The 24,721-nt window shown below is 39.9% G+C and overlaps 2 protein-coding genes and 1 non-coding gene across 3 annotated transcripts in view; 1 reads left to right on the forward strand and 2 right to left on the reverse strand.

Moving 5' to 3' along the window:
• rab6ba (RAB6B, member RAS oncogene family a) overlaps positions 1-16,595 on the forward strand; it is a 73,466-nt gene extending 56,871 nt beyond the window's left edge. Inside the window, 3 exon segments of the mRNA XM_051947265.1 lie at positions 467-560; positions 3,094-3,160; positions 13,037-16,595. Coding sequence (XP_051803225.1) covers positions 467-560; positions 3,094-3,160; positions 13,037-13,101 — 226 coding nt within the window. The 3' untranslated portion in view covers positions 13,102-16,595.
• Positions 16,596-22,012: 5,417 nt separating this feature from the next.
• im:7152348 (uncharacterized protein LOC559250 homolog) lies at positions 22,013-24,688 on the reverse strand. The gene is made up of 4 exons (XM_022201260.2): positions 24,146-24,688; positions 22,960-23,462; positions 22,503-22,607; positions 22,013-22,405 (listed from the first exon to the last, which is right to left on the reverse strand). Exons 2-4 carry the CDS (start codon positions 23,319-23,321, stop codon positions 22,366-22,368), a joined length of 507 nt encoding a protein of 168 aa, XP_022056952.1. The 5' UTR covers positions 23,322-23,462; positions 24,146-24,688; the 3' UTR covers positions 22,013-22,365.
• trnap-ugg (transfer RNA proline (anticodon UGG)) lies at positions 24,517-24,588 on the reverse strand. Its single transcript has one exon. It is a non-coding gene; the product is annotated as a tRNA-Pro (tRNA).
• Positions 24,689-24,721: the final 33 nt, after the last annotated feature.

Genomic DNA, 24,721 nt, shown 5'->3' on the forward strand with positions numbered 1-24,721 from the left:
CTCAGAGGCCTCATGTGCAGAGAGGAATAAAGAGGACAGGCTGATTACGTCATGGTTTTCCCAGAAGGCCGGTGACAGGTTGATTTAAGCTGGTCATCTTGACTAACCTGCTGGCTGCACGAGCTGTGGAGTCAGCACCGATCTCCATCGTTGTGTTAATGGAAACCTGACACAATCTCACATCGAGAGCCAAACAGTCACTGCCAGATTCATTATAATGTCATGCAAATTGGCTGGTATTAATTTCTCACAGGACAATGTAATTAATCATTCTCAGCCAATTACCCAATTAGTCCTTGCTAGCTTAATAAAAACAAGCGGCAAATAGCTGCTTCAGTGTGAGTCTTTGTGTGGCAATATGAGAAAATTAACCTCCGTTTTGTGTCCAGTTTCTGTAAACAATGTGTTATCAGCTTTAGTGCATTAATCTACGGTGTCTTAATTAAAATTTCTCTCTTTTTTTCAGGCAAATCACAATCGAGGAGGGCGAACAGAGAGCTAAAGAGCTGAGTGTCATGTTCATCGAGACCAGCGCCAAGACGGGTTACAACGTCAAACAGGTGAGTGAATAGGAAATCCAGGATGTTCTGTCTGCGAGGGACAAAGAATATATCCGCTCTGTATGTCTGACTTGGACTTATTTTAGGCAGTGTACATCAATGTATGGATAAGATCAATTATTTACTTTTTTAGTGTAACTGGTCATGTTCTTTATATTATGAAGACTGGAAATGAGACAACTTCTGTATTCACATTAACTCTCTGTGTCACTGAGGTCTAATAAACATGTAGAAAGAATTTACTTCAAAGTTCTCTCTTTTGACAAGAGAGAAATAAAGCATTTTAATGTCAGATTTACTGAAGATAGAGCAGAGTGGTTATACCTGCGTGGGTCGCCCAGAGACACACAGACAATGTCAAACACTGTTGCGACCAGTGAAAAAGTTTATCCCTTTGCCTTTTTGAGTACTGTATGTATCCATACAGAGCAGCAACAGTTTTGCATTCAGACTTGGTTAAACAGCAAGTGAAGGATGCACCAGCTCTTCTTCTTCACCAAGATTTATGCTGCATTGCTCTGTTTTTGGTGCATTACTGCCAACAGCGAAGCTTGTGTGTGTTCATAAGATACAGACAAATCAAATTTATCATCATACAATCGTTTTTTTATTATTAGTGGTCAACAATTTCACAGGATACCTTTAAGGGTATCTTGTTAATAATACCAAACCCCTCAACACAGACATTTATGCTGCCTCTATCAGAATCTCACCAGAGCTGAGCTGTTTTCACCCTTAAATTACATTTGCTTAGTAAGGATTTGGAGGTTGCAGACACAAAGAGAGCACAGCAAACAAAGGTGATCTGTGTCTAAAACAGATGTTTGTTGTTCAAAACAACGACTGTCTGTGAAGTTAATAAGCAGTGAGATGAAGGCCAGCTGTATTGTGTCCGTCTGTGAATGGTGTTGCTGGCAGGCCCATCTCTCGCCCCATAGCTGCACAGACAGAGGAGGCTATTCTTCACCTTACTCCAGGGCTGTGGACACTAACGGCAAAATGCCAGAACTGCTGTGAAACCTGTAAAACAAAGGTCACAGTCCTGCCTCCAAAGGCTGCAGTGTCTCCATTGTTTGGCTGTGTCATCTTCACCCACACTGTGCCAGCAAAGTCAAGATTTTTACCTACTTTAACCACCGTTTATTTTTTTTTTTTTACTAAGGCTGAATCTCAGATGTCCACAACAAAGAGCGGAGCCAGGTGTAACAGGGAGATATGCCAGAGCTAAAAACATCCTGTTATTACTAAGGATAAATGTGTTTAAAAGGAACAGACATGAATGTAATCTGTTGTCTGGAGTAATATATTCAGGAGTTTTGTAACTGGTGCTACAACTGAGATATTTGTTTGTATGCTTTGAGTGTGGTTTCTGTTAATGAAGCTGTAATGTCTTTATTTTTATACTTACTAACTTCTCAACAACAAATAGTACATGGACTTCAAATTTCAATTGAAGCAGCTTTTAATTGACCGTGTGAGGTATCTATATTTTGGCAGGTTTGTAAATGTTTTTGTTAGTTGTATCTCATATGATAATGAATGTCATAGTCTTGACCAAGATCAAGTTAGTCGCCACACTAATTGTGATATTCTTTATTTTTTGTTAAAGTTACATTATTGTTGTGGGGTAATGGAAAGCCTTTTTTATAAATCATCACTTATAGCTGCATTAAGACTTAATAATTATTATTTTTTTGTTACTAAAGATTTAGTTATGGCTGTCCCAAATGCTAGTTTTAGTTTTGGAGCTTCAGTGAGAATTATCCAGGATTGTTCAAAGGAGTGGAGGGATGACAAAGAGAGACAAGGACAAAGATGAGATTTCAGGTATTCAGTTGATGCACCTACAATAGCAATGAGCCACGACTAGTTACCTAATGATGCACTTTGTTGGGCTACACTAGTAGTAATAAAAAACATACCATTTTAACACCTCCAAAGAAAAATAACTTTATTACATTGTTAACACATCTTTATTGTGGTTTTGTGTGGTGGAAAAGACATTATGAGCAAAATAAGAAGCCATTGCTGAGTATTTTGTGCTGCAGTGTACCATAGAGAGTCAAAAATACAGATTCAGACTTTTGTGGTTTCATATGTGACAAACCTACAGAACTTATCCTGTGTACTGTCAAAGTGGAGCTTTCTTCTTCTCCAGAATCAGTTTCCAGGATAAACATGTATGGCTTTATTACTCCTATGTTACTTCTAGCTGTTGTGTATCACAGAATACTTCTACAGTGCTGAAGCTGGTGTGCTTGACCTGCGATAAGTGGGGAGGGTTGGGCAAGCAGAGATGTAAGCACTTGATAGATCTGCATTTTCTCGAAAAAACAATCGTATAGACTTACATTAAGACCATTTTAAGGTATGGTGGGTTTATTTTAATAAAAAAAAAAGCTGTAACTTTGATACACAGACATGAGTTTTTGGGGATTTAATCCCAACCAAAGGATGACTTTTAAAATAATGTAAGCGTTCATGTTGTGTTTCAATCATGTAATCAGCGTCTTCCTTTGTTTCTGTTTTCCAGCTGTTTCGGCGTGTTGCAGCTGCCCTTCCAGGGATGGAAAGCATGCAAGAAACAAGCAAAGAAGGGAGTATCCTTTGACTAACAGACACATTATTGTAGCACAAAAATCACATTCTCATATTATAAAATACCCGTTTTACTAATAATAATAATGTGTGAGCAGACTAAGCTCAGAGAAAGCATTTTAATCCTGATATCATCATTCACTGCTCACTTTTTAAATTAAAGGAGTTCAGGGATTGAACTCAGCGTTCTGGCATCTGTTTAACGAGGTGACAGCTACCTGTCTAATTAAATGTGTTTTCATTGCGACACTCTTGCTGGATGATTTTCAGCGCCGGTGCCTGACGAGTGCAGTGAGGGGGCGGTCAGTCAGGCAGACAGTCAGTGCCTGCAGTTTTGTCTGCAGTGGGGAGGCAGGCCTGCTCATTTAAACCAGTGACAGGAGTCTCAGCCACCAGCCATCAGTCAGACTCTCCTCAATGGCACTTCATATCTGCTGCTGCCAGGTGAGGTGTCAGAGCTTCACTTGTGGAAGATTTGTCAGGAGCTGCAGCAAAACAAAACTAAACTCTAGCACCATATTGTTTCTGTTCAGGAAGTAAAAGTAGCATTAATTCTGCAAAACAACTCATCACATAGGCATTAACAGCATCACAGATGCTTTTCCACCCTCATAAATTGTAAACTGATAAACACACAGCAGAATTTATTGGTTTTCATTTCATTTAAGGAGTGAATTTCTGCAGTATGCTCCCTGTGTGGAATTCTTCACTGCATATGTGTATTTATCTGATGTTAAAGGAGACAAATTCAGCAGCTGAGACAGATTTGGCTGTAATTTTCATCAATAAGTGAAGAGAGCCCTCGGGCTGTCTGAGCTCCTCTCCTGCTCCTGCATTGATTTTTTACATCTGTTATCGTATCCGACAACGAGGGCAACTATTTTCACAGTCAACAATGAGGAAGACTTTTGCAGACTTATAGATTATACTTTTTTCTGTTCAATTAAAACAAGTATTACAAAACAAAAGCAGATAAACCTACTCAGGTACACTTATTGAAAAAATAAGCCAGTATCCTTTGCTTTTACCACATTTATTTTGTTGTACATTTCATTTTCAATGGATAAAAAATAACTCTACACCCAGTAAAGTTATAGAATTTTTTTTGCAACATTATTTAGAGTTTTAGGTATTTACCAAAGTAATCCATCCTTGCTGTGACACTCCACAATTTCTTTAGTTGCATCCTGTTTGTTTTGACATGTATAGAACCTGATTGGAGTCTACCTGTGGCAAACCAGAGTTTACAGAGACACACAGTTGTGTATATAAGATCCCACAATCCACACTGCATGTCAGGACAAAAAATTACCCTGCCTTTGAATAACATAGATTGTGTTTTTAGTTTTAGTACATATTGTAGCTGCTTTTCCAAAATATGTGCAGTTGCATGAGGCAGGCACATATTTTGTCATGCTATTTTGCCTTAAGCTCTGACAGTCTTGCTCTTATATTCATCGCTGCCTGCAGCGTGATAACTGTGCACTCTCAGTGGCTCAAACTCATAACTGTCAAGAGGCACCGTGACGTATGTAGAGTATCTTCTGCTGAGGATTGCGTTTCAAAATGGCCACAAAGGCATGCTGGCTTGCAGAATGCAAAACGAGACCAGATACAGAACGACATCCTGGTATTTTTGTTGCAGACTGCATTCGATATCCTATGCATTGAGACATTCTAAAACTTTCTCTGGCATACTATGTACTAAGTTAGGATGGGTATTGGAAAGCACCTCAAACCATGACGTCCAAGTACTCTCTGCAGACCTCTGCAATGAAACTGTAGTGAGGCAGAGATCAGGGCAAAGGTGCAGTGAAAGATCATTTCTAAAGCTCTCAGTGTTCCCAGGAGCACAGTGGCCTCAATAACTGTGAAATGGAAGAAGTTTGAAACCACCAGGACTCTTCCTGGAGTCTGCCGTCCAGACAAATTGAATAATTGAGCAAGAAAGTTGTCAGGAAGTGACCCAATGGTCACTGTAATGTTACTCAGAAGTTCTCTGCAGAAAGGACAAACAGCAGCACTTGATCATTCAGACTGCTCTGGTAGAGCGACTAAATAGAAGCCCTTTGAAGCCAAACTGCATTCAAAGCTAACAATCCTCTGGTCTTATGAGAAAAACAATGACATGTTTTGGCAGAACTCCAGGCGTGGCAGACGAGCACCAGGCACTGCTCATCATTTGCTAATACTATCCAAGAGGCAACCATCAGGGCTGAAAACAGGAAGCCAACATGTAAATGGTGAAAATCGCAGTTCCTTAAATGGCCACTTGAGGCTTGCTCTAAAAGGGATGGTGCCTGATGCCTCATAACTCCCAACTCATCCAAAAAAAATAGTAAAGAAGTGAAGCTATGGACTTTCATGTGATGGTATCCACCTGTCACAAGCCACATCCTTAATTATAAAGAACTTTGAGCTTGATATAATTTAAAGGTGTGAATTTTATATAAATTAACAGGAAAATCAGTTGTTGAAACCAAATAATGTTTTTGTACTAAGCTATAAGCATGTTTATTTCTGCTGTAAAGTTGGATATTTTGACTTTGGAGTCTAGGGGACTGAATCACTTTTGGAATCAGCCTCATGTGGACATTGAAGGAACAGCAGTTTGTGGTACTTTCACATTGGCTTACCTTTTGCAGCCCGATCTCACGAGGATTCGTGAAACTGTCACGTAAGTTTTAGTTTCGGTTTCGTGCGCACCAACACGATTTCGTCATGTTTTTCGTGCCGCTCACCACGAAATGCACACCAATGTATTTTAAACGGCGGACTTTTCGTGCCACTCAGAACGTATTTCAAAAGAATGTGTATATTATATTTTTAATGTAAAACCGTGGCGAATCCAACGCTATATTTTGCATGACATCGTTCCTAAACATAACCCTAACCATAACCATAACCATAACCTAACCATAAGCCGGTGGTACACTTACCAATTTGCATAGGAATTTCAAGAATGTCCGGCGGCCGGCGGCCGCAAACGCGATCACACAAGCAGTATACGCCGATGGACAGCTTAGATCGTCATGAATCCGCCGGTATAAACCACTTTCAGATGTGATTACCACAGCGAAAAACATTTCGTGGTGAGCGGCACGAAAAACATGACGAAATCGTGTTGGTGCGCACGAAACCGAAACTAAAACTTACGTGACAGTTTCACGAATCCCCGTGAGACCGGGTTGCCTTTTCAGTCCTGGAGGTTGCTGCTTGACCATATTTCACATTTGGTATCATCTGTTGACAATATTCATTGGCGCTTATCTATTCAGTTTCTTTTTAGTCTTTACTGTATATATGAGCCCTGACAGACATGAATGTAAACTGCAAGGTGACTGGTCAGTGCAGGCATATATCCACTAGGCAGTTATTCTAGATCTGTATATAAATCAACATTATTTCATTTTGTCACAGTTTCTCCCCTGAGAGCTTCCGTCCTTCATATCCTCCTCAACACACAAAGCATGGTGCCATCTCTATGGTAACTGTGAAGGAATTATAAAATAGCTTTTGGTTTTACCATATAGCACCGTCACCACTCCTTCAATGTGAAGCCATCTCACAGTGTGTCCTGCAGCATTTATCAGCCGCAACGTCAACATAAATCAGGCGCTAATTTTGGTGTGAGTGATGACAGGCCAGCATTTAGTCTTTCTGTGTCTTTGATGGTCACCTACTCATCGTTTACTGGAAGTTGTTTAGCCTTTCCAAACTGCACCGCCTCAATAGTAAACTGGGTAACCCATCAGGACTCTCTATCGGCCATATTTCCTGGTTACAATGCACATCTCACATTCAGCCGATTGCCTTTATCTTTCGCTCTGTTTGTCAGAGCCTTAATGAGGTATAATGGATGTGGGAGCGGGCTGGTGAGGTGGAGGTGTACTGATGGATGGCAGATGATGTGCCCCTGCTGACACTGTCACTTAATGGAGCAGCTTCTCTGTTGTTATTGCATTGTGAATAGTATTGATCTCACTGGGAGAAGGGCACAGATAGGTTCAGTCTAGGTTGTGTTATATAGCCTGGAGGCTCCTGTATTACCACCTGCAAATTCTAAGCTTGGTGTTTTGGATAATTTTCTTTGTCTTAAACAAGGGTTTATGGACTTCAAAGCATTTGACATCAGAAAGCTATCAAAGGCAAATAAAATAGAACCATTACTGAACAGTGTGTGTCTTAGATTTGTGAATTTAGGCAGGTGTTTAAGCAGCATTCACAGTATGTTCTTTGTTTCCTTTGATTGCTGGTTTTAAATTGGGGACAGACGGGTCACGCTGATTTATGGTTGGTGTCGAGGCCTCTGGTGCAGTCCTCTGCTCTCTTTCTCAGAACAATTTCCTACCTAATCATGGTGTGTCATTATCGCTGCAGGTCTGCAGACAGCCAGAGTGAAGAAGGTGCTTGACCCAGATCAAGTGCAGGGGTCATCCATGTTAATAAGCGAGTTAGAAAGCAAAATAAATCATAGCAACCTCAGGATGGTTAAAAAAGACCGATAAAGTGCAGCTTCGTGATTGTGTTAATAGTTTGTGTTTAAAACTTTTTCATTGTCACTGATGCTGGGTTCTGACAGAGCCGTTCAACTTAAACTTGGCAAGTGAATATGTCATCTGTGTTGTCAGTAGGGATTGGCTGTACGAGTTTTTCAAAGATGCAGATTATTGGTCGTCAGGAAAGACCAAGAACCAAAATTTTGAGCTGATACATATCTTGTCTTGTCTTGTCTTGTCTTATCATATGTCATACTATAACAACATTTGATAGGAGGGAGCCTGTCATTCATAACTAGGGTTCTTTATCAATAAAGCAGGTCCCAGTAATCGGATCGATAGGGTCAAAACATCACAGGATGCTATGCCATTCTCCTGTGTTTACTTAATGATCCATTGATTGATATTAATCAGTTTGTCTCCTGCAGTTCTGTCAGCTGTTCTTCTCGGTTTTAATCTTTCTTTGTTCTGTCTCTTGTGTTGCCCACGAAGGTCTAGACCTTGAAGCATTATTACTCCACTAAGGAACATGGCAGAGTTATGCGATGATCAGTGTTGGTTGTCTGTCCGTTAGCAACATTACTCAAAAACAGACTATCGGATGTGGATGAAATTTTCAGGGAAGGTCAGAAATGACACAAGGACCAAGTAATTAGATTTTAGCAGTGATGTGGCTTATAGTCTGGATCCACAGATTTGTTAAAGATTTCTGTATCCTTGCAAGATAGCGGCACACCATCGCTGTAACTACATCAGCTGCCTGCTGACGATCACATGATTGCGATCCTAATAAAAATCAACCGCTGCTGACTTATCAGAACTTATCCGTTGGAAATTATACAAGGAACAATTATTAGGAGTTATATTGTGGGGCTGTTTCTGAGTCCCGCTATCTATTTAGTTCACACGACTTGATGTCTATACATAATGTACACATGCAGAACACACACCTGTGCTCAATGCAAGGTTGTTTTGTTTCTGTGTACATCTATATTAAATGAACACATTTAATGTTGCCATGATTCCTGATCATCAATAACTAATAAACAAATGCTGCGTTTCTAACAAAAAAAAAAAAAAAATCCTGCATTTCCGACAATGCCAAATGTTGGAATGAACAGCCTTGGGGGAGTACTACGCTCTCTAGGAGCTTTTCTAGTTAATTATTGTTTTCCAGACTAATCTGTGGCTGCCTTTTAACTTACCCGCTAGCTGTTAGCATAGCCTTAGCCACTGTGAAAGCAGGAAATTTCCAGGTTTGTGGTGATGACTGTGTTTCTTGTGTGTTTTTTTTGGGTTGTGCCACTGCTAGAGAGACATTGTTGAGACCACAGAATGACCACAGACAGACAAGCAGCTGCATGAGACGCAAAATCATGCATTTAATTTTGCAATTATCATTTAATAAGCATAACGATATAGATATCGGAAAAATGACAAATATTGGTCTTAATTATCCAACAGGGCTCTAATCAATCAATCCTTAGTTTTCTGTATAAATCACAAAATGCTGTTACAACAGACAACAGCGCTATGTCAGCATGCATGTGTTGTCTTCTCAACAATAAGAGTCTCCTCAAAGAAACCTGTACTCACCAGGATAACATCAAGGGCTCCTTCCTGAAAGTTGGTGCCTTGAAGCATCAAAGATCTGTGAGTGAACCCAGATTCTTCAAGTTAAGCATTCGTTTGTCCACACGACAATGCTTGCTCTGTTTTGGGTGATTGATAAAAGAAGCTAAAACATGAAGTAAATTGATAGTTTTGTTGCCAGTTGAGCATTTAAGGACTGTAGTCTTTAGGTTAACCTGTGTGTGGCATAGAGCCACCCCTCATCTCACTTCACTACCGTCCTCGATTCCTCTCCTTAACTTCAAGCAGGTAGTAAAGTAAAAGAGTCATCTTCGCCTCTGGGCCATTCATTGCTTTAAAGCAACAGCAATTAAATATGATGTGTGTTATCATCAGTGCATTGTTCTATTAAAGCCTACCACTATATTTTATGATCTCTGTAAAATGAGCAGAACAGTGTTCATGACAACTTGCATTTACTCATAATTTCATTTATGTGGAAAAATGTGACAAGAATATACAGATGTCATACATTTTTATCGATGACGTATCAAAGAGTCAGAGTCGGAGTCACACAAAAGAATACTATACAAATAAAGAGAGTCACATATGATATATATCATATACACAAATCTGTCAGTCCTTCTCCTGACATGGTTTGTATATTACAGCTTTGTGTCACGCCTCTTGTGTCTAAGGTTTGCAGAAAAGACTTTACTAGAAATGCATCAAGGATAAACCTGTGCATCCTCGAACATAGCTCCTCGAGTTGCATTTTAGGAACTGAGACATCTTCTGTGATGGTGCACCGGGATTTATTTCTGGGTCATGGGCAGGAGGCTGTAGGACAGAGGAAATGAGGAGGCTGAACTTAGTGAAATGAGATGAGTTTACAGTGCTGTGAAGTGTGTGACTCTAGTGTGTAACATGGAGCCACAACCACTATGACTGAGGGTGATTAAGTTATTGTAGTGAGCTATAAAGTGTTGAGACTGTTCTGGTTCATGCTATATTATGGCAGAGGCTCTATTTGAGTCCATCTCACCAATGCAGAGTTTATCTATACAGTAAAGGTTAGCAGCTCATGAGCCTGGTTAGACTCAACACATGTAGCCTAAAACTTAAGGTCTCCCTGCTAAGGAGAAAAGTCAGCCAACTCATGTTGAAAATTCTGATTCAGGTGCAGCTGTAGTTACAGCCATGATTAATGAAGCTGCTCCAAGCAGTATTAGTTGTATAAACAGTCAAACAAATGGCATTTGAACGTTTGCTTATGGGGATGAACCCAGAGATTATTTATTATCCCCTTATTCAGGAGTTCCCCTCAGCTCTGTGAAATGTTATAGTGTCTTTTTTTTTAGCTCTTTACAGTGTCCAGCTTTACTGATTTTACTCAATGGGTTTGTAGCTGTAACGGGCATTTGTTTTCTGCTATAAAGCTCACACAAACTTGCCGTAAACTTGTCCCATTAACTATAATGCTAATTATGCTCACAGGGCATCACTTGGTGTCAGAGACTCAAACTAGGTTTTTAGGTTGAACCTTGTAGCTGCATCTGCATACTGACTTTTCACCACCCAAATATGTTTTTTACTCTCGTTTTAATACGAGTTCAAGAGTTTGTCAGACCTGCAGTGTGGAACTTTTGTGTCCTTATTCTTGCAGTGAGAGTTATTGCTCAAACACTGGCAATGCTTTTTGGAGTTTTGCTCTGTGTTGCAGATGTTTGATATGCCGCCATAGTTGTAGCATTCTCTGTAGCAACGTTTGCTACCTTTTCCAGCTCTGGCATACAGATTACTGCTGGTTCACATAGAAAACATCGCTACAGGTGCACCAGCATGAGAATCTTGACTTTAATAAATAATCATTTATGCGTAAGAGTCCTGCTCCATGTTTTACAGTGGGCATAAAAGTTAAAAAGTCCTAAAATCATACATTTATAAAGGCAGTGTAAACTTCATGAAAGTACTCAACACTGCATTGAAAGATAGTCCTGTTTTAACAAATGGCTGCCTGAGTTGCTGTGATCAGCTGGCAAATTCAGGTTGCTGAGAGCAACACACACTGATTTGACTGGTAAATTCAAACAAGAGGACCAATAGAAAATCAGCACTCAAAATTTGCATGAAATCTCCCATATTATGAAGTCATCTTTACTGATTCACTTTGTTTGAAAATGGCAAAAAAAAAATGCACAGCAGCAGAATGAATGTTACATTCCAGTTACATGTAAGCTTTATACCAAAAAGAATGTACTCAGATTTAATCCCTTTTTAATCTTTAGTTTTTTGTTGAGTGACTATAAGTTAATTACATTTTTTTCTCAGTAACTGTAATTTTGTCATTTAATTATGCTGTTACATGTAGCTAGCTAATACATCCTCAAGGCCTGCAAGTCATCCATCTGTTGTTACACAGTGAGCTCAAGATTTCAGAATATATTTACGAACTATACAGTCCACACACACACATAAACACACACTCACACATAAGAGTTACCCGAGGACTAAAATCTAAAATATTCAGGACTGACGAATCTCATTTGGTTTGGTGATGCTGGATGTTGGCAGTCTAGATAAACCTTCAGATTCCAGATGGGAACCAACCCAACGCTGAAGTCTTTCTTCTATTTAAACTCTACCCTTGAAACGACATCGTGTCAGGATGACATGCTACCATAAAACATGAAAAAACACACTCGAACTGCTGCCTGGAACAGTTTGCAGCAGCCACAGTGCAAAGCCCCGCTGTAAGGTGGGCATTTGAGAGCCACAGTGGGACTGTTTCCGATCGCACTTTATGAATATGTGGGTCACAGTTTTTGTAGGCCTCCTCCTTTTACATGCTTAATGTTCCCTGAAAATGAATAATAAGTAAGAGGTTGCTGCTACACCGCCACATTTACCAGCAGGTAGTTTATGGACGCAAGCACTCATTCATGATACACTTTCTGTCTCCACAAGAGTAAGGAGCTCATTCTCACAGTGTAGAGTATTTAAAAAAAAAAAAAAAGAAACGCCCTGGAGGATCTGCTGGGAATAACACCTTATCTGCATTGTGGGGGGGAAAAAAATGCAAAATCATTCTGACTTCCAGCAGCAGCTCATTAACACCCCATTGTGCACCAGCTTTAACTGCTGCACAGCGGTGCCAACGACTTCAGCCAACATCCAGTTTCAATTTATTACCCCAATAACAATAGAGGAATGGTTTCCTTGTTGAGCTGAATAACTTTTACACATTGTCAGGAGGATTTTTTAGCATATTTAGCAGCCAGTCCAAAACCTGATGTAATAAAATAAATATAAATAAATATGCGGGAATAAAATTTTTGACTGTATTTCGATTGTAATTTAAATATTTTTTTATTCTTTATCACTGACTCATTGAAGTATTTATGAAGTCAGACATACTTGAATATTACATGAAGTCATGGTAAATAGCATCATCTAGTGGTGATAAATTGGTACTACAGTCCATTAAAGCTATCGTTACACCTCAATTTATTCATACTCGTGGCAAATTTGGATTTAGAGTGATTTTTTTTAAAAATTTTGACCAATGATTAATCTGAGCTATTCTGATGCCAACATCTCAAAAAACAGCGTCTTCCTGTCTTTTGTCACTTGTTTATGCAATTTAAAGTCAGAAGAAATTCGTTGGTCAAATAAAAATTCACTGTAGGTCAGAATTTGACATGAGTATGGATAGTATTGTGTTTAACTGTTTTGACTCTAAGTTATTGATCTCTACAGCATCATCATCTCTTCATGTTTGTGAAGCTACCTTAACATTCTTAACAGTGATCGACATCAAATTGGACAAACCGCAGGAGCCCCAGACCACCGAAGGCGGCTGCTCCTGTTAATACTCAGCATCCGTCCTGGAAAACAAACGTCATTTACCCCACATGCTTGTTACGTTGCTTCCTATTGGTTAACCCGCAGTTGACTTTGCACGTTGAGAATCTGGCCTCTTCACCTGGTTGGAACTAGCAATATGTGAATTTGGTTCTAAAGTAGTATAGCCTACTTTGTTAACAAAACTGCCACACAAAAAAAATCCTACAACTTGCTAAAAAAACAAAAATAATCCAACAAAAAAATACGACAATTATGTGGAAAAAATATCCCCAAGCTGCATATGTGTATACAATTTTTTTAGGTAGAAAAGAAGGTTTCCCCAGTTTCTTTTTGTATTTTTGTATATTCAGGGAATTTTCTCTGGAAATGTTTTTTTTTTAAAGATGCAAAGCTCTGTCTTTGGAAACCTGAGAAGAAGAGATGGTTTTAGATGCATTCTTATGGATGCAGCTGTTGTTACGGGCAAAGATAGAAATCTAGACTCCATTCTGACCACAAACTCTTACTAACCCCTAACATAGCTTTTTCTTTATCCATCTCCAGTCAATCACAGCCCATAACCCAGCTGGGATCCATAATTGTGCGCTAACGGACAAAGTGAACAGTAACATCTTGAGTATCTAATGCATGCCTAGTTTTTAAGCATAGGTACTGTCTAACTGTGTACACGAGTTTGAATATGTAAATGGTAACATTACACCAGTGACTTGATGCATTCTGATAAGTCTTTTTGTTGATGAACTGGATTTGTATACTTGACTTCAGAATATCTTTTTGTCGTGCGTGCGTGTAAATGTGTGCTTTCTGTATAGGCAACATTAGAATGCAGTTCTGTAGAGGGCCACTGCCAAGTTGTGTCATTCTTGCCACATTCTGGCACCTTTTAAGTCACCGTTTGTTCGCAGCGTGTCATAGACCCCCCCCCACCCCACCCCCCACCACTACATGACAGCTGCTGTTGCATTGTGTGATCTCTTGTGATTATGATAGTCTGCACATACAGTGGACTGTAAGTGGAGAATCAAAGCCCTCGCCTTGTATGGCAAGACGTTTGAACGTTTAATAGCAGAGTTTGACTATCTGGAATTAAAATTGCAGATATCAACAGCAGCATTTTGAGTGATAGTAATTAAAAGACAGTTACAGATATCTGTAATTCAGTTTTGACTCGTCAGTATCATAGCTGCCATTGTCTCAAATGTCCCAGCAAAGCAGTAGAACAGTGGTAGAAGTAGTAGCAGCTGCTGTGGTGGATGAAATAGTTAGAAAATGCTGTGAAATAGAAAGAGCTTATCAGTGAGGAGTTTGTGGAGAAGGAAAGCTTGGTTCATTAGAGGCTTGAACAAGAAATCTAAAAGAACTTCAGCCTTGGGCTCCTCTGACATGGTGATATAATAGCCTGTCATGTGCCATTACGGTTGCAGCACCATAGAATGTTTGAAACATGAGCTGCCTCCACCTCCTCCTGGCCATAACTACAGATATCTGCACCTTGACTTAATCCAAACTCTAATTCAAGATACCTTTTATTAAATTTTGACAAGACATAGTTCCAGTTTTGTGTTATCTACAACATCAGGACCAGTTCAGACTTAATTGAAGAGTGTTGAAAGGAATGATTTAGATAGATTGAGTTGAGAGACATTGAAGGCATCTTGAACTGATGTTAGAAGACCAACATGTCAATGGATGGTGGATGGAAGTCACAGCAATGTGACCATTGCACCAGACCAATGTAGTAAAAGGGAAGTTTAGCCAGAAAGCAAAGCTCTTGATTTAGTGGTCATTATTCTAGCTGTCACTTAACGTCATGAGTTCTGTGTGGAGAAAACAAGCAACCAAAATGAGTTTCCTCCTTAGATTTTCTGGGCTCGGCCTTAGAGATAGAGTGAGGAGCTCAGGCTCTAGTTGAAGCTCAGGGTGAAGTCACATCTCCTTTCCATTGGAAGGAGCCAGCTGAGGTAGTTCAGATCTGATTAGATGCCTCCTGGGCATTTTGAACGAGACCCAGAACTTGGTGGAGTGATAACGTATCAGAAAAGGAGCTGAAAAGCAATGGTGGGGAAAGGGAGGTCTGGAATAACTTGTTCAGGTTGCTGCCACCATGACCTGATGCCAGATGGGCACAAGTAAAAGAATGGATGGATTAAACTAGTTCATGACAAGTCAAACTGGAGTTACAGTGAGTCATAATTCATCTGCAGATACCTGCGACATCATTTGTGTTGGAACAATGCCAATGTTGACATCTCAAATGCTGTTTTTGACGAGTACTAACTGAATTATGGAGGTCTATATACATATCCAGTCTAGCTATTAAATGTTAAACCGTCTTGCCGTGCGCCTTCAACTGTAATGTAGGTCCTGTGATCAAAACAGACCTTTAACATTGTAAATCAGCTTCATTCCTGATAAAAGACTAATTTGCACATGTAGACCTTTCAGGTTAATATGAAGTTCTGAAAAGCTTCATTGTAAATGTACAGTCACTTAATTCAAAGACATGTCTGATTGTCATAGAAACTGTCACATAACGTGTTCTCACTGACGTTTTCTTTGCTGCTTGTGTGGAAACTGACTACTGGCATTATGCAATGTTGCAATGGTGTTTTGGATTTTCTTTTTTTTTTTCTTTTGTATTTTTCTTCGGAGCCAGGAATCATAATGTACTGGTGGTGAGGTCAGCCAGTGTTAAGAGCACTACTTTGATTTGAAGTGAAATCTTTACTGCACTTTTTAAGAACATGTTTTAGAGTTAGAGTGACGATGTAAGTCTTAGAAATATGGTGACAAAAAAAACATTCGGAGTACTGTGTCTTAGAGTAGAGTGAAACATTTATGAATTGTTCACACATGTCCAAAAAGGGGAGCACTCTTGTGAAAACTAGTGAACCTTTCTAACCCACATAATGAGCCAAATAATAATAATAATATTAATAATAAGAGACGAAGGGGGATCTATACGAGATCTTGACTGGAACACGTTTTTTTGTGGGTTTGAGGATGACAAGTTGCATTTCAAGTTCCCCCCAAAATTTAAAACATAAAGCCTTGTTATGTACGAGCCCTCGGTTCTGCTGCCTACTATCTGAAAACAGGAATGTTCTGCTCTCATTACTGCCTAGTAAGAGGAGCACTTTTCAGAAATGACTCATGGGTATTTGTTTTTTAAATGAGGACAAAATGATTGATTGGTAGCTACAGACACTTGTTTGTATTTTGTTCCCTTTAGATATGAAAGTAGAGTTCAGTTTGTTTCCTGAAGGCCTGTTTTAACATTCCCTGGAAATGGACCAAGTGATGCAACCAATGTCTGAGTGTGTTGGGGAAGAAGAGGGTCTGAATTAGAGGTGGGGGGGGCTGCAGTTATTCCCTGAAGGTGTTTCTGTTGCAGCTCTGTGCAGCAGACTGATCAGTCCAGAGCTGGCTCTCCATTCACACTGTACAGAGATCTAGCATGTCTCTCCAAATGATTAATAAAGATGTCTTATTACCAAAATCATGCCTGGTGCTGGTTTTTCTTGAACATTTCTGCACATTTTTAACTATTTTAAACCACACAGTATCTATCATTCATACTTCGACCTGTTCTCTGGCCACTGTCACTCTAATACTATTTCCTTTTGTTCGTGTTTTGATCAATTTGTTTCAAATGCCATGACTTCTAAGTTGGAGTAAAACACACTCTGAATTATGTAGGTTACCAATAATGAAGCAACCCCTGAGTCAACTATTGAACAAGTCTTCATACATGTTCTGGCATGAGGAGTTTCTGGTTTGACTCAATAACAAATATTACCAGTTTCGACTGATGTCTGGATGGAATTAAACCGCATGTTCACCTTCTTTGTTGGCCAATCCTGGATTAACCCACAAAAGGGTTAAAACATGCTGTAGGGCCAATTTCAGACCCTCCCAGCACCTTGTTATTTTGGTGGAAATGTAATTAAATGCGGAACATGTATGACACCTAAGCACAATACAGGGCTGCCCAGTCTCACGCTTTGGCCGTGAGACACACACAACTCATTCCCTTCACACGTTCTCACACCACACTCCAAATATCACGTGGGCAAAAAAAAAAAAAGTTCTACTTTGCTGTTATGGGAATATGTAACCTTTGGGGAAATCCAGTTCGCGTTTTTACTCCGGAGAACACCAGGTTTGTGAAAATCCAGTCGCATTTTCCGTCCTACTCGCTCCCCAGTCATTGGGCAGCTCTCAGCCCGTCTGTCTCTGAGTCGGTGGTTCTCAACCCTGTTCCTCAGGACCCCATGTCCTGCATGTTTTAGATGCTTCCCTGCTCCAACACACCTGACTCAAATGATCAGCTCATCATCAGGCTTCTGCAGAGGCTTGATGACGAGCTGATCATTTGAATCAGGTGTGTTGGAGCAGGGAAGCATCTAAAACATGCAGGACATGGGGTCCTGAGGAACAGGGTTGAGAACCACTGCTCTGAGTGATGCACCAAAGCCTGTGTGTAGTGCTGCCCGGGCAGTGCCCACCACCCGCACCCCCGCCCCGTGATCTGAAAAAATTTTACATTATTAATTTCCAAAATTTTCTTTGGAAATTTACATTACTGATACTCCGGTTTCCGACACTCCAGAACGCAACTTCGTTGTCTGACTGCAACTGAATGCACCAATGACGTTAGTTTGATTTGATCTTTTGATTGTAAACTTCACTGTAAAAATGTCATAGTATGGTGTGTTGCTCAAAAAACATTACAACCGGCTGTCTAGGGTCGCCAAGGAGCGACACAAAAATAGGACAAAAGCTGATTTCCAGGGGGTTAGGAGGGTGTTTATTTGAAAGATTAAGTTTACAACAACACAACATGTAATCAGAAATATCACAAAGTCTGTCTTTAGTTCAGCTGAAAACATTAGTTTTTGTCTTTTTATTGACCAAACTTTTCAGGAAGTAGATGAAGAATAATTAAAGCTCTCATGTAGAAGTCCAACTTATTTTGGATCCTTGTGGAGAGTTTAGTCTCAGAGTTTGTAAAGCTGTTGAGTTTTTAGAGTCACATGTATTATTTTGACATTTAATAGAGAGTTTAGTGTTTGATTGTAATTCTGTTCAGTGAATGGATAAATTAAGTTATGAAGATATGTTTTCTTTTTGCTTAAGCACTTTTTATTGTTTAGTTGGCTGATGTGGTCAACTTGAAGCTGTTGAGTGTGTGCATTCAAATCCTCCAAGACAAATGTTACAAAGTGGTTGCTGGAGTTATTTCAATTATGCTTATATTTATGGAAAATACTGAAATGTGTTGTACTCATCCAGCCACAGAACTTTCATCCATATTTTATATGAAGAACCATTTTCAATACTGCCTGCCCTTGCTCTGTTTTTCTTCTGCTTTTTTTTAAGCTCAATGTTTGTTTGTTTGTTTTTATTATCCCTGAATGTTATCTCTATAATAAGATTTTAAAAGGGCAAAATGCTCTTAATTTACACCAGAATGCAGGAAATAGGATCAATAATTTTCAAAATTTTTCTGGGGGGGGCCCAGACCCACTGTCAGCATCTGGCACAAACCAAATCTCACTCTAAAGTGTGGTCACAAGTTGGCAGCCATGACAATATGAAATGACAGATTAAAGTTAGAATACCTGAGCATATGAATAACTGTATTTGTATGACACAGTTCATACAGCAAATGCAGGTCATGGTGCTTTACAACAAGAGAGGAAAATATTTTTTTTTAAAAATGACAAAGCATAATTCAGTAAAAACACAAGACCACATTACAAGTAATAAAAAAAACTTCTAAATTACATGAAACTACATAAATTCCAGTCTGAAATCAGATTCTACTGCAGTAGCTTTTATTTAGCAAAGGCTAGCTTAGGAGCTAGCTCACAACCTAGCCTGCATTCACTGCTACTTTTAACAAAATGTAAAGATTGCTTTATGGTTTTGATATAACAAATTCTAAAACCAAGAGACTGGAAGATCAATACACAAATACAACAAACAGGTTTTAAAAAAATGGTGAACTACGGTAGCTTTAGCAAAGACTATCATAGCAGCTAGCTAGCTAACTACTTAGCTTGCATTTACTGATGCTTATCTTCGTTTTTCGCAAAAATTGCAAATTTTATATCATCATATTTATAAGATGAGAAAAAAACTCAAAAAGATAAATTCAAATCTTTATTTTAGTTTTAAATATAAGCTTGACTTTGTAGTAATGACATAAAGCAGCTTAAAGCAACTAGTGTAGATATTGTAAAAACTAAGTCAGTCTACTGATTATGACTATTTTCTATAAAATATTTTTAACATTTGCTGTTATCTTGTAAAGCTACATGCTCTCACTTAAACTCTTATCAACTAATTGTACTAGAAAATAAATTTACATGTCAATAATTTCTACAAAATAAGTGTCAGAGTACATTCTGTGACCCCTGTGCAGTTAGCTTCCATTTGATACTTTAATATTTTTATTATTATTACAGTTCTGTTCTGGTTTGTTTGTCTCAGATCTACTGCACTGTACAAACACATACAGTACATACTGAGAGTATTGTGGGGAATACACATACTCAGTCAGGAATGTACTATTGCTTGATGTAAGTAGAAACACTGAGGAAACATCTTGCGCCATGTTTTTGTTGCAGACACTCTCCACAGGAATCTGTGACGTAATATAAAATAATCTAATAACAGCCTCATTGATCCGTCTGACCCCAACACCCTGCAACTCTCAAATATATTTAGTCAAGAACAACATATTGGTCGTTGGAGTGTTTTATACTTTTAATCCTTCACATTTCAGAGTGTAATATTGTACTTTTTTGCTCCATTACATTTATCTGACAGCTTTAGTTACAAGTTAATTTGAAGATTATTATTTTAAATGTATAATATCTAAGAGCAACAGAGAACAGAGGACTTTTATTTTGGATGTCTTATTTATGATGGATTATTTTATGGTGTAGTTCTGTTTAAATGATCCTTCCTCCAGCTCCGCTAGGCTAAACTGGGAGTTGCTTCCTGCTCTGTAATCCCAGTGATCAACACTGCCAGGCAGCACCGGGAGCCTGTAAATACGTTGCGAAACTGAAACTGGTTGTTTGCCATTTTCACAGCCTTGTTTTTGTTTGTTTGTTCCTGATGTCGTCCAGTCCAGACTGCGGCTGCGACAGCCAACACTGCTGCTGCCAGTTCATTTAGGACTTGGATGCAGCTTCGTGGAGGATGATGTCAGTGACGATGACAACACTTTACTGTTGGAAGCTGGTGCTTGAAGCCTAAATAACAAAGCGTCTATCAGAACATGACTGTGTGTTTCCCAGACTTACAGCTGAGGCTGTTACTCAACAAACCAGTGCGACAACTAACAGACTTCTTGCACCGACAACACTGACCTTAATACGACTGAGACGCCAAACACAATGAGATTTAATTCCCCTTTTTTCCATCTCTCATTTGGTATATTTTTGAACCGCTACGTGCACATAAGGTAACAGAAACGGAACAAAAGGACATTTCTGTGAAAGTGACGATCCACATTTCTGATATCTCCACTGAATACTTGCCAGATGCTCGATGAATGGAGTTTATAATCCACTTTTGTGGTTCAGTGACTCTTTTGTGGCTGTTTTTTGTTGTGTATCGTGCCCACAAAAGTAATACTCACATTCAGAAATCTCTTACTGACCTCGCTTTTTTTTGTAAGTACTTAATGCCAGGCCCGGGGTGGCTAATCGGGAGGACCGCGACAATTCCCGGTGGGCCGGTGTTCAGTCATGGCACTGGGTTGATCATTATGCTGCTACTGCTGTTCCTGGGCCGCCTCCACTGGCTGCTCGTCTTCTTTCTTTGTTTTTTTGCAGACGCACCTTGACGTAACACGTCCGTGCATGTGCACACGGTCAGAGGTGTTTGAAATATGAAAACAGGAAGAGCAAGGATGGTGTGGAAAAGGTAAGAATTAAAAACAGGCAATCTCTGGAAACAGACGCAGCCGAATGTGCAGAAATTGGAAACTTTTTCACTAAAGCCCGCGGTTTGAAACGACAAATGAGGGCGAGGAAACGGATACGGACTTTGTTGAACTTTGCAAACCACCGTACAAGTTAATTATCAAATCAATTAATTGTGTGTCATTGTGGCGTAAAACATAACGTTATATAATTTAAACAATAGTATGATGCTACCACATAACTGGGAACCTTTTTCCTGCAGCCCTCAAAGTCAGAAGAAAGATCCAGCACCAAGAGCCACAAGTCCAGAGTGGGAGGTAGGATTGTTCATTGAGTGAATATTATCAGAATGAATATCATGAAGAGTGGTGTAGACTTCAAGGAGACTCAAGGAGCTTTAATATCCCTGGGAATATGGGTTTGTGGAAACCACAGGGCTTCCGTCCATCTGTCAGACAACTGTTCACATTACTAAACTTAGATTTCTCCCAGTTAAACAGTCACTGGTACCAACAAAAGATAAGACCAAAGGAATTCACCCTGAGATCACTGAAGGTAAAATCTGACAACGGTCTGAAACTTTTTTCTTGTCAAGCCAAAGCAGCACGAATATAGAGTCTCATGATTCTTCACTACAGATCTGCAAATACTGTATACACAGAACAGCTCAGTGATTAAAAAGCTGGAAAAAGAGGTTTGTTCTATGTTTCAGCGGTCAGTACAGGTGCATGTGCATGTTAGTGCACGTTAAACCCTTTAACACCTACCATTGTGCAAGTAATAGGTTGTGATCTAAAGTGAGCCAGTCTGAGGCATGAAAGTCCAGGGCTGAAAGAGTCCCACTCCGGCCCTGCTTAATGTGTCATAAATGATGTACGCAGTAAAAAGTGTCTCATGATTCTTTCAGATGACAGACGTCTCCTGGAGCCACATCAACATGAATTAGTAAATAACAAAACACACCAGTGAGGAATAGTTTCAAAAATAGTTTTATTAAATACTTTGTCAGCTAGCTATTTTAACTTAAAAAAAGGAATAAGTTATGATGTTGAGGGTTCAAACACAGAGGAGACCATCTGTTGGGAGGGGGTCTCTGGGTGTTGGCCCCACTGGGACAGCTGAACTAAATCCCACAGCACCAGCTGGGAGAATTAAGCCCAGAATAAATAATGGGGAGACGAGGAACCTTTGGCTGAGGACAAAACATCGTCTTGACAGGAACACAAATGGATTCTCAGTCCTCAACTTTCATCCACTGTTCAAACAAAGTTGAGTCTGGCCTTCTAGTGGTGTTTAACGTCCACACATGAAGTCCTGAGAACTTCTCTAAAAGTCAGTTGAAAGTCTGCGCCAGGATTTCATTTCCCTTCAAAAAATAAAACACAGAAAAACATCAGCCCACTCTTTAATTGCACATATTCCTTCTTGTCATTATAATTTTTTACCACAAAGTCAGAACTTACACGTTTCCTCCGGGGACGATCCTCTCTTGGTGCTGCTTCGTCCAGCTGAACCTCTTGAAGAACGCTGGCAGTCTGAGCTTCGTTCTGTTGGACCTCATGGAGACGCTGAAAAAGTAGAAGCCTCAATGTCAGACAGTGTTTCACTCCTGCAACAAAATGCTGCAGAGCCGAGGTGCTAATGAGATGCTCTGTGGACTCACACTGCTTAGCACTGACGTGTAAAAGCCCCGGAATGACTGGAATTTCAAATCGAGCACCAGCTCTGCTCTGGTTTCTAACATTTGCAGCTGATTACTTTACAATGTTGTGGAGAAAGAACCCCTTATTTATGTTTGTTTGTGTCATGTGCTTCTGTTTTCTGAGTCATGGCACAAGAGTGTTAGATGCTCAAAATGCCTGTAGACAGAAATACAACTAGTTTGTCCTCCTGTGACTGTGTTTACTCTCATGAACCCACCATCCTGCCTGTGATGAGGGCTGCTGTTTAGCCTGCATCCTCTCCTCCTCAGATTTTCCCTTCAGTCCATCCCCCTCCTCCTCCTCTTCTTCCTCCTCCTCCTCCTCCTCCTCCTCTGGTATCTGCTCCCACAGTTTGTTATTGACCCAAAGAGCTTCCTGCAGACTGAGTCCTCGACCTATGCAGGTGATCCGGCGGCACAGAGGGCAGCCGACGGTCATCAGGCCACTCCTGACCTGTGAAATGGTCTCCAGACACGGGTCGCAGAAGGTGTGGCGGCAGTGCAGCACCCGAGGGATCCGGTCCATCCGGGAGTAGGGCAGCAGGCAGACGCTGCACTCGCCATCCTCGCAGAGAACCATGGTGGAGACGGACTGGTGGATGGCAGGAAGTTTCGCCAAGAAAATCTGATCTGGAGAGGGAAGTCTACCAGGAGGCTGTGATGGCAAAACCTGTTGGAGCTGATGGATGCTGCAGGCGCCAAGCTCCCAGGGTGTGTCCACCTATTAAATCAAACAAAAGAAGTTTATCAAGCTGTAACGGATTTATTTTTGCTTTTTCGAGATGAGATCAGACCTTAATTCCTACCTTTATTTATTTTAACTCATAAATAAGTAGAATATTTGTATTGTCATTGCGATTTGTAATTAAATTGGCCAACAAATGACTTAACACTGACTTTTATATATGACCTAAACATCACTTACAACACATACAAAAAAGGTCTGAAAAAATTAGGTTGAATAGGCGTAGATTTTTAATAACAAATGCATTTTTCCATCACAATAAAAACATGAAAGAAGCAAAGGACTCTTTTTGTGTTTTTCTTTACATAAATACAAATATTCCCACCAAATTTGATGGCCTAAAAGGTCTAACACACAAAACAGTATAATGTAATATCAGAATCAGTAATACTTTACTGATTCTGGATAAGAAATGTCTATGAAAGTCTTAGAAATGTAGACAATACAAAAAATATAAGATAAAGTACAAAAATATGTCTTAAAATATAAACAAATATAAAAGTATAAGCATGAAATGCAAAATCTGCATTTGTCTTAGAGAATGACAATGTCAGTGTACAGTGTAATAAATAGTAATGAAGTTATATTTCTGTTAAAGCACAGAGAAATAGATGTGCTCATCTTATTTAAAGAGAAAAATACTAGAACAGTGTACTTACAGCTGGTCTTTGCAGGTAACCCGTTAATTATCCCTCCTTCTGATCTGTATCTTCTGTGTCTGAGCAGCTCAGCCTCTCTGCAGTGAATAGTGTCAGAGAACCGGCTCGTCTGCCGCCTGTTAGGAGCGTCCGTTTTTGGGGGCGGAACATCTCTGTGTTTCTCACGGCCTGAACCCTCCCAGAGCAACAGCTGGGGAAGCAGAATGGCCGAGACGCTCTTTGTTCCGGGCTTTGGCGGACGGCAGGTGGAGGAGCGTGGGTGGGAGGTAGAGGAGGGGCTTGGAGAAACATAGGTAAACTGTGTAGGCTCAGATTAAGACAGAACGTTGAAAATTAAATGAATAGATCAAGAGATTGTACAAGAAAACAGAGGGCTCGTCCGGGATTTGAACCCGGGACCTCTCGCACCCAAAGCGAGAATCATACCCCTAGACCAACGAGCCACATGCAAGGAGGAGGACGTTTGGATTTTTATTGCAAAAATAGCAATGATTATGTTTATAATATATGTCATTTCACTGTCATTTTTGTATGAATCCATAAGGCAGAGGTGACAAATCTGTAGGAGTCGTGCAC

Source organism: Acanthochromis polyacanthus, chromosome 4 (genome assembly GCF_021347895.1).
Source record: "Acanthochromis polyacanthus isolate Apoly-LR-REF ecotype Palm Island chromosome 4, KAUST_Apoly_ChrSc, whole genome shotgun sequence".
NCBI lineage: Eukaryota > Metazoa > Chordata > Actinopteri > Pomacentridae > Acanthochromis > Acanthochromis polyacanthus.

Excerpts from the sequence above, each read along its gene's own strand:
- im:7152348 (XM_022201260.2), bottom strand. The coding sequence starts at position 23,321 with ATGGTTCTCTGCGAGGATGGCGAGTGCAGCGTCTGCCTGCTGCCCTAC. Across the intron at positions 22,608-22,959 it reads CCCTCATCACAGGCAGGATG|CGTCTCCATGAGGTCCAACA; the intron begins GTGGGTTCATGA and ends CTACTTTTTCAG. Across the intron at positions 22,406-22,502 it reads ATCGTCCCCGGAGGAAACGT|GGAAATGAAATCCTGGCGCA; the intron begins GTAAGTTCTGAC and ends TATTTTTTGAAG.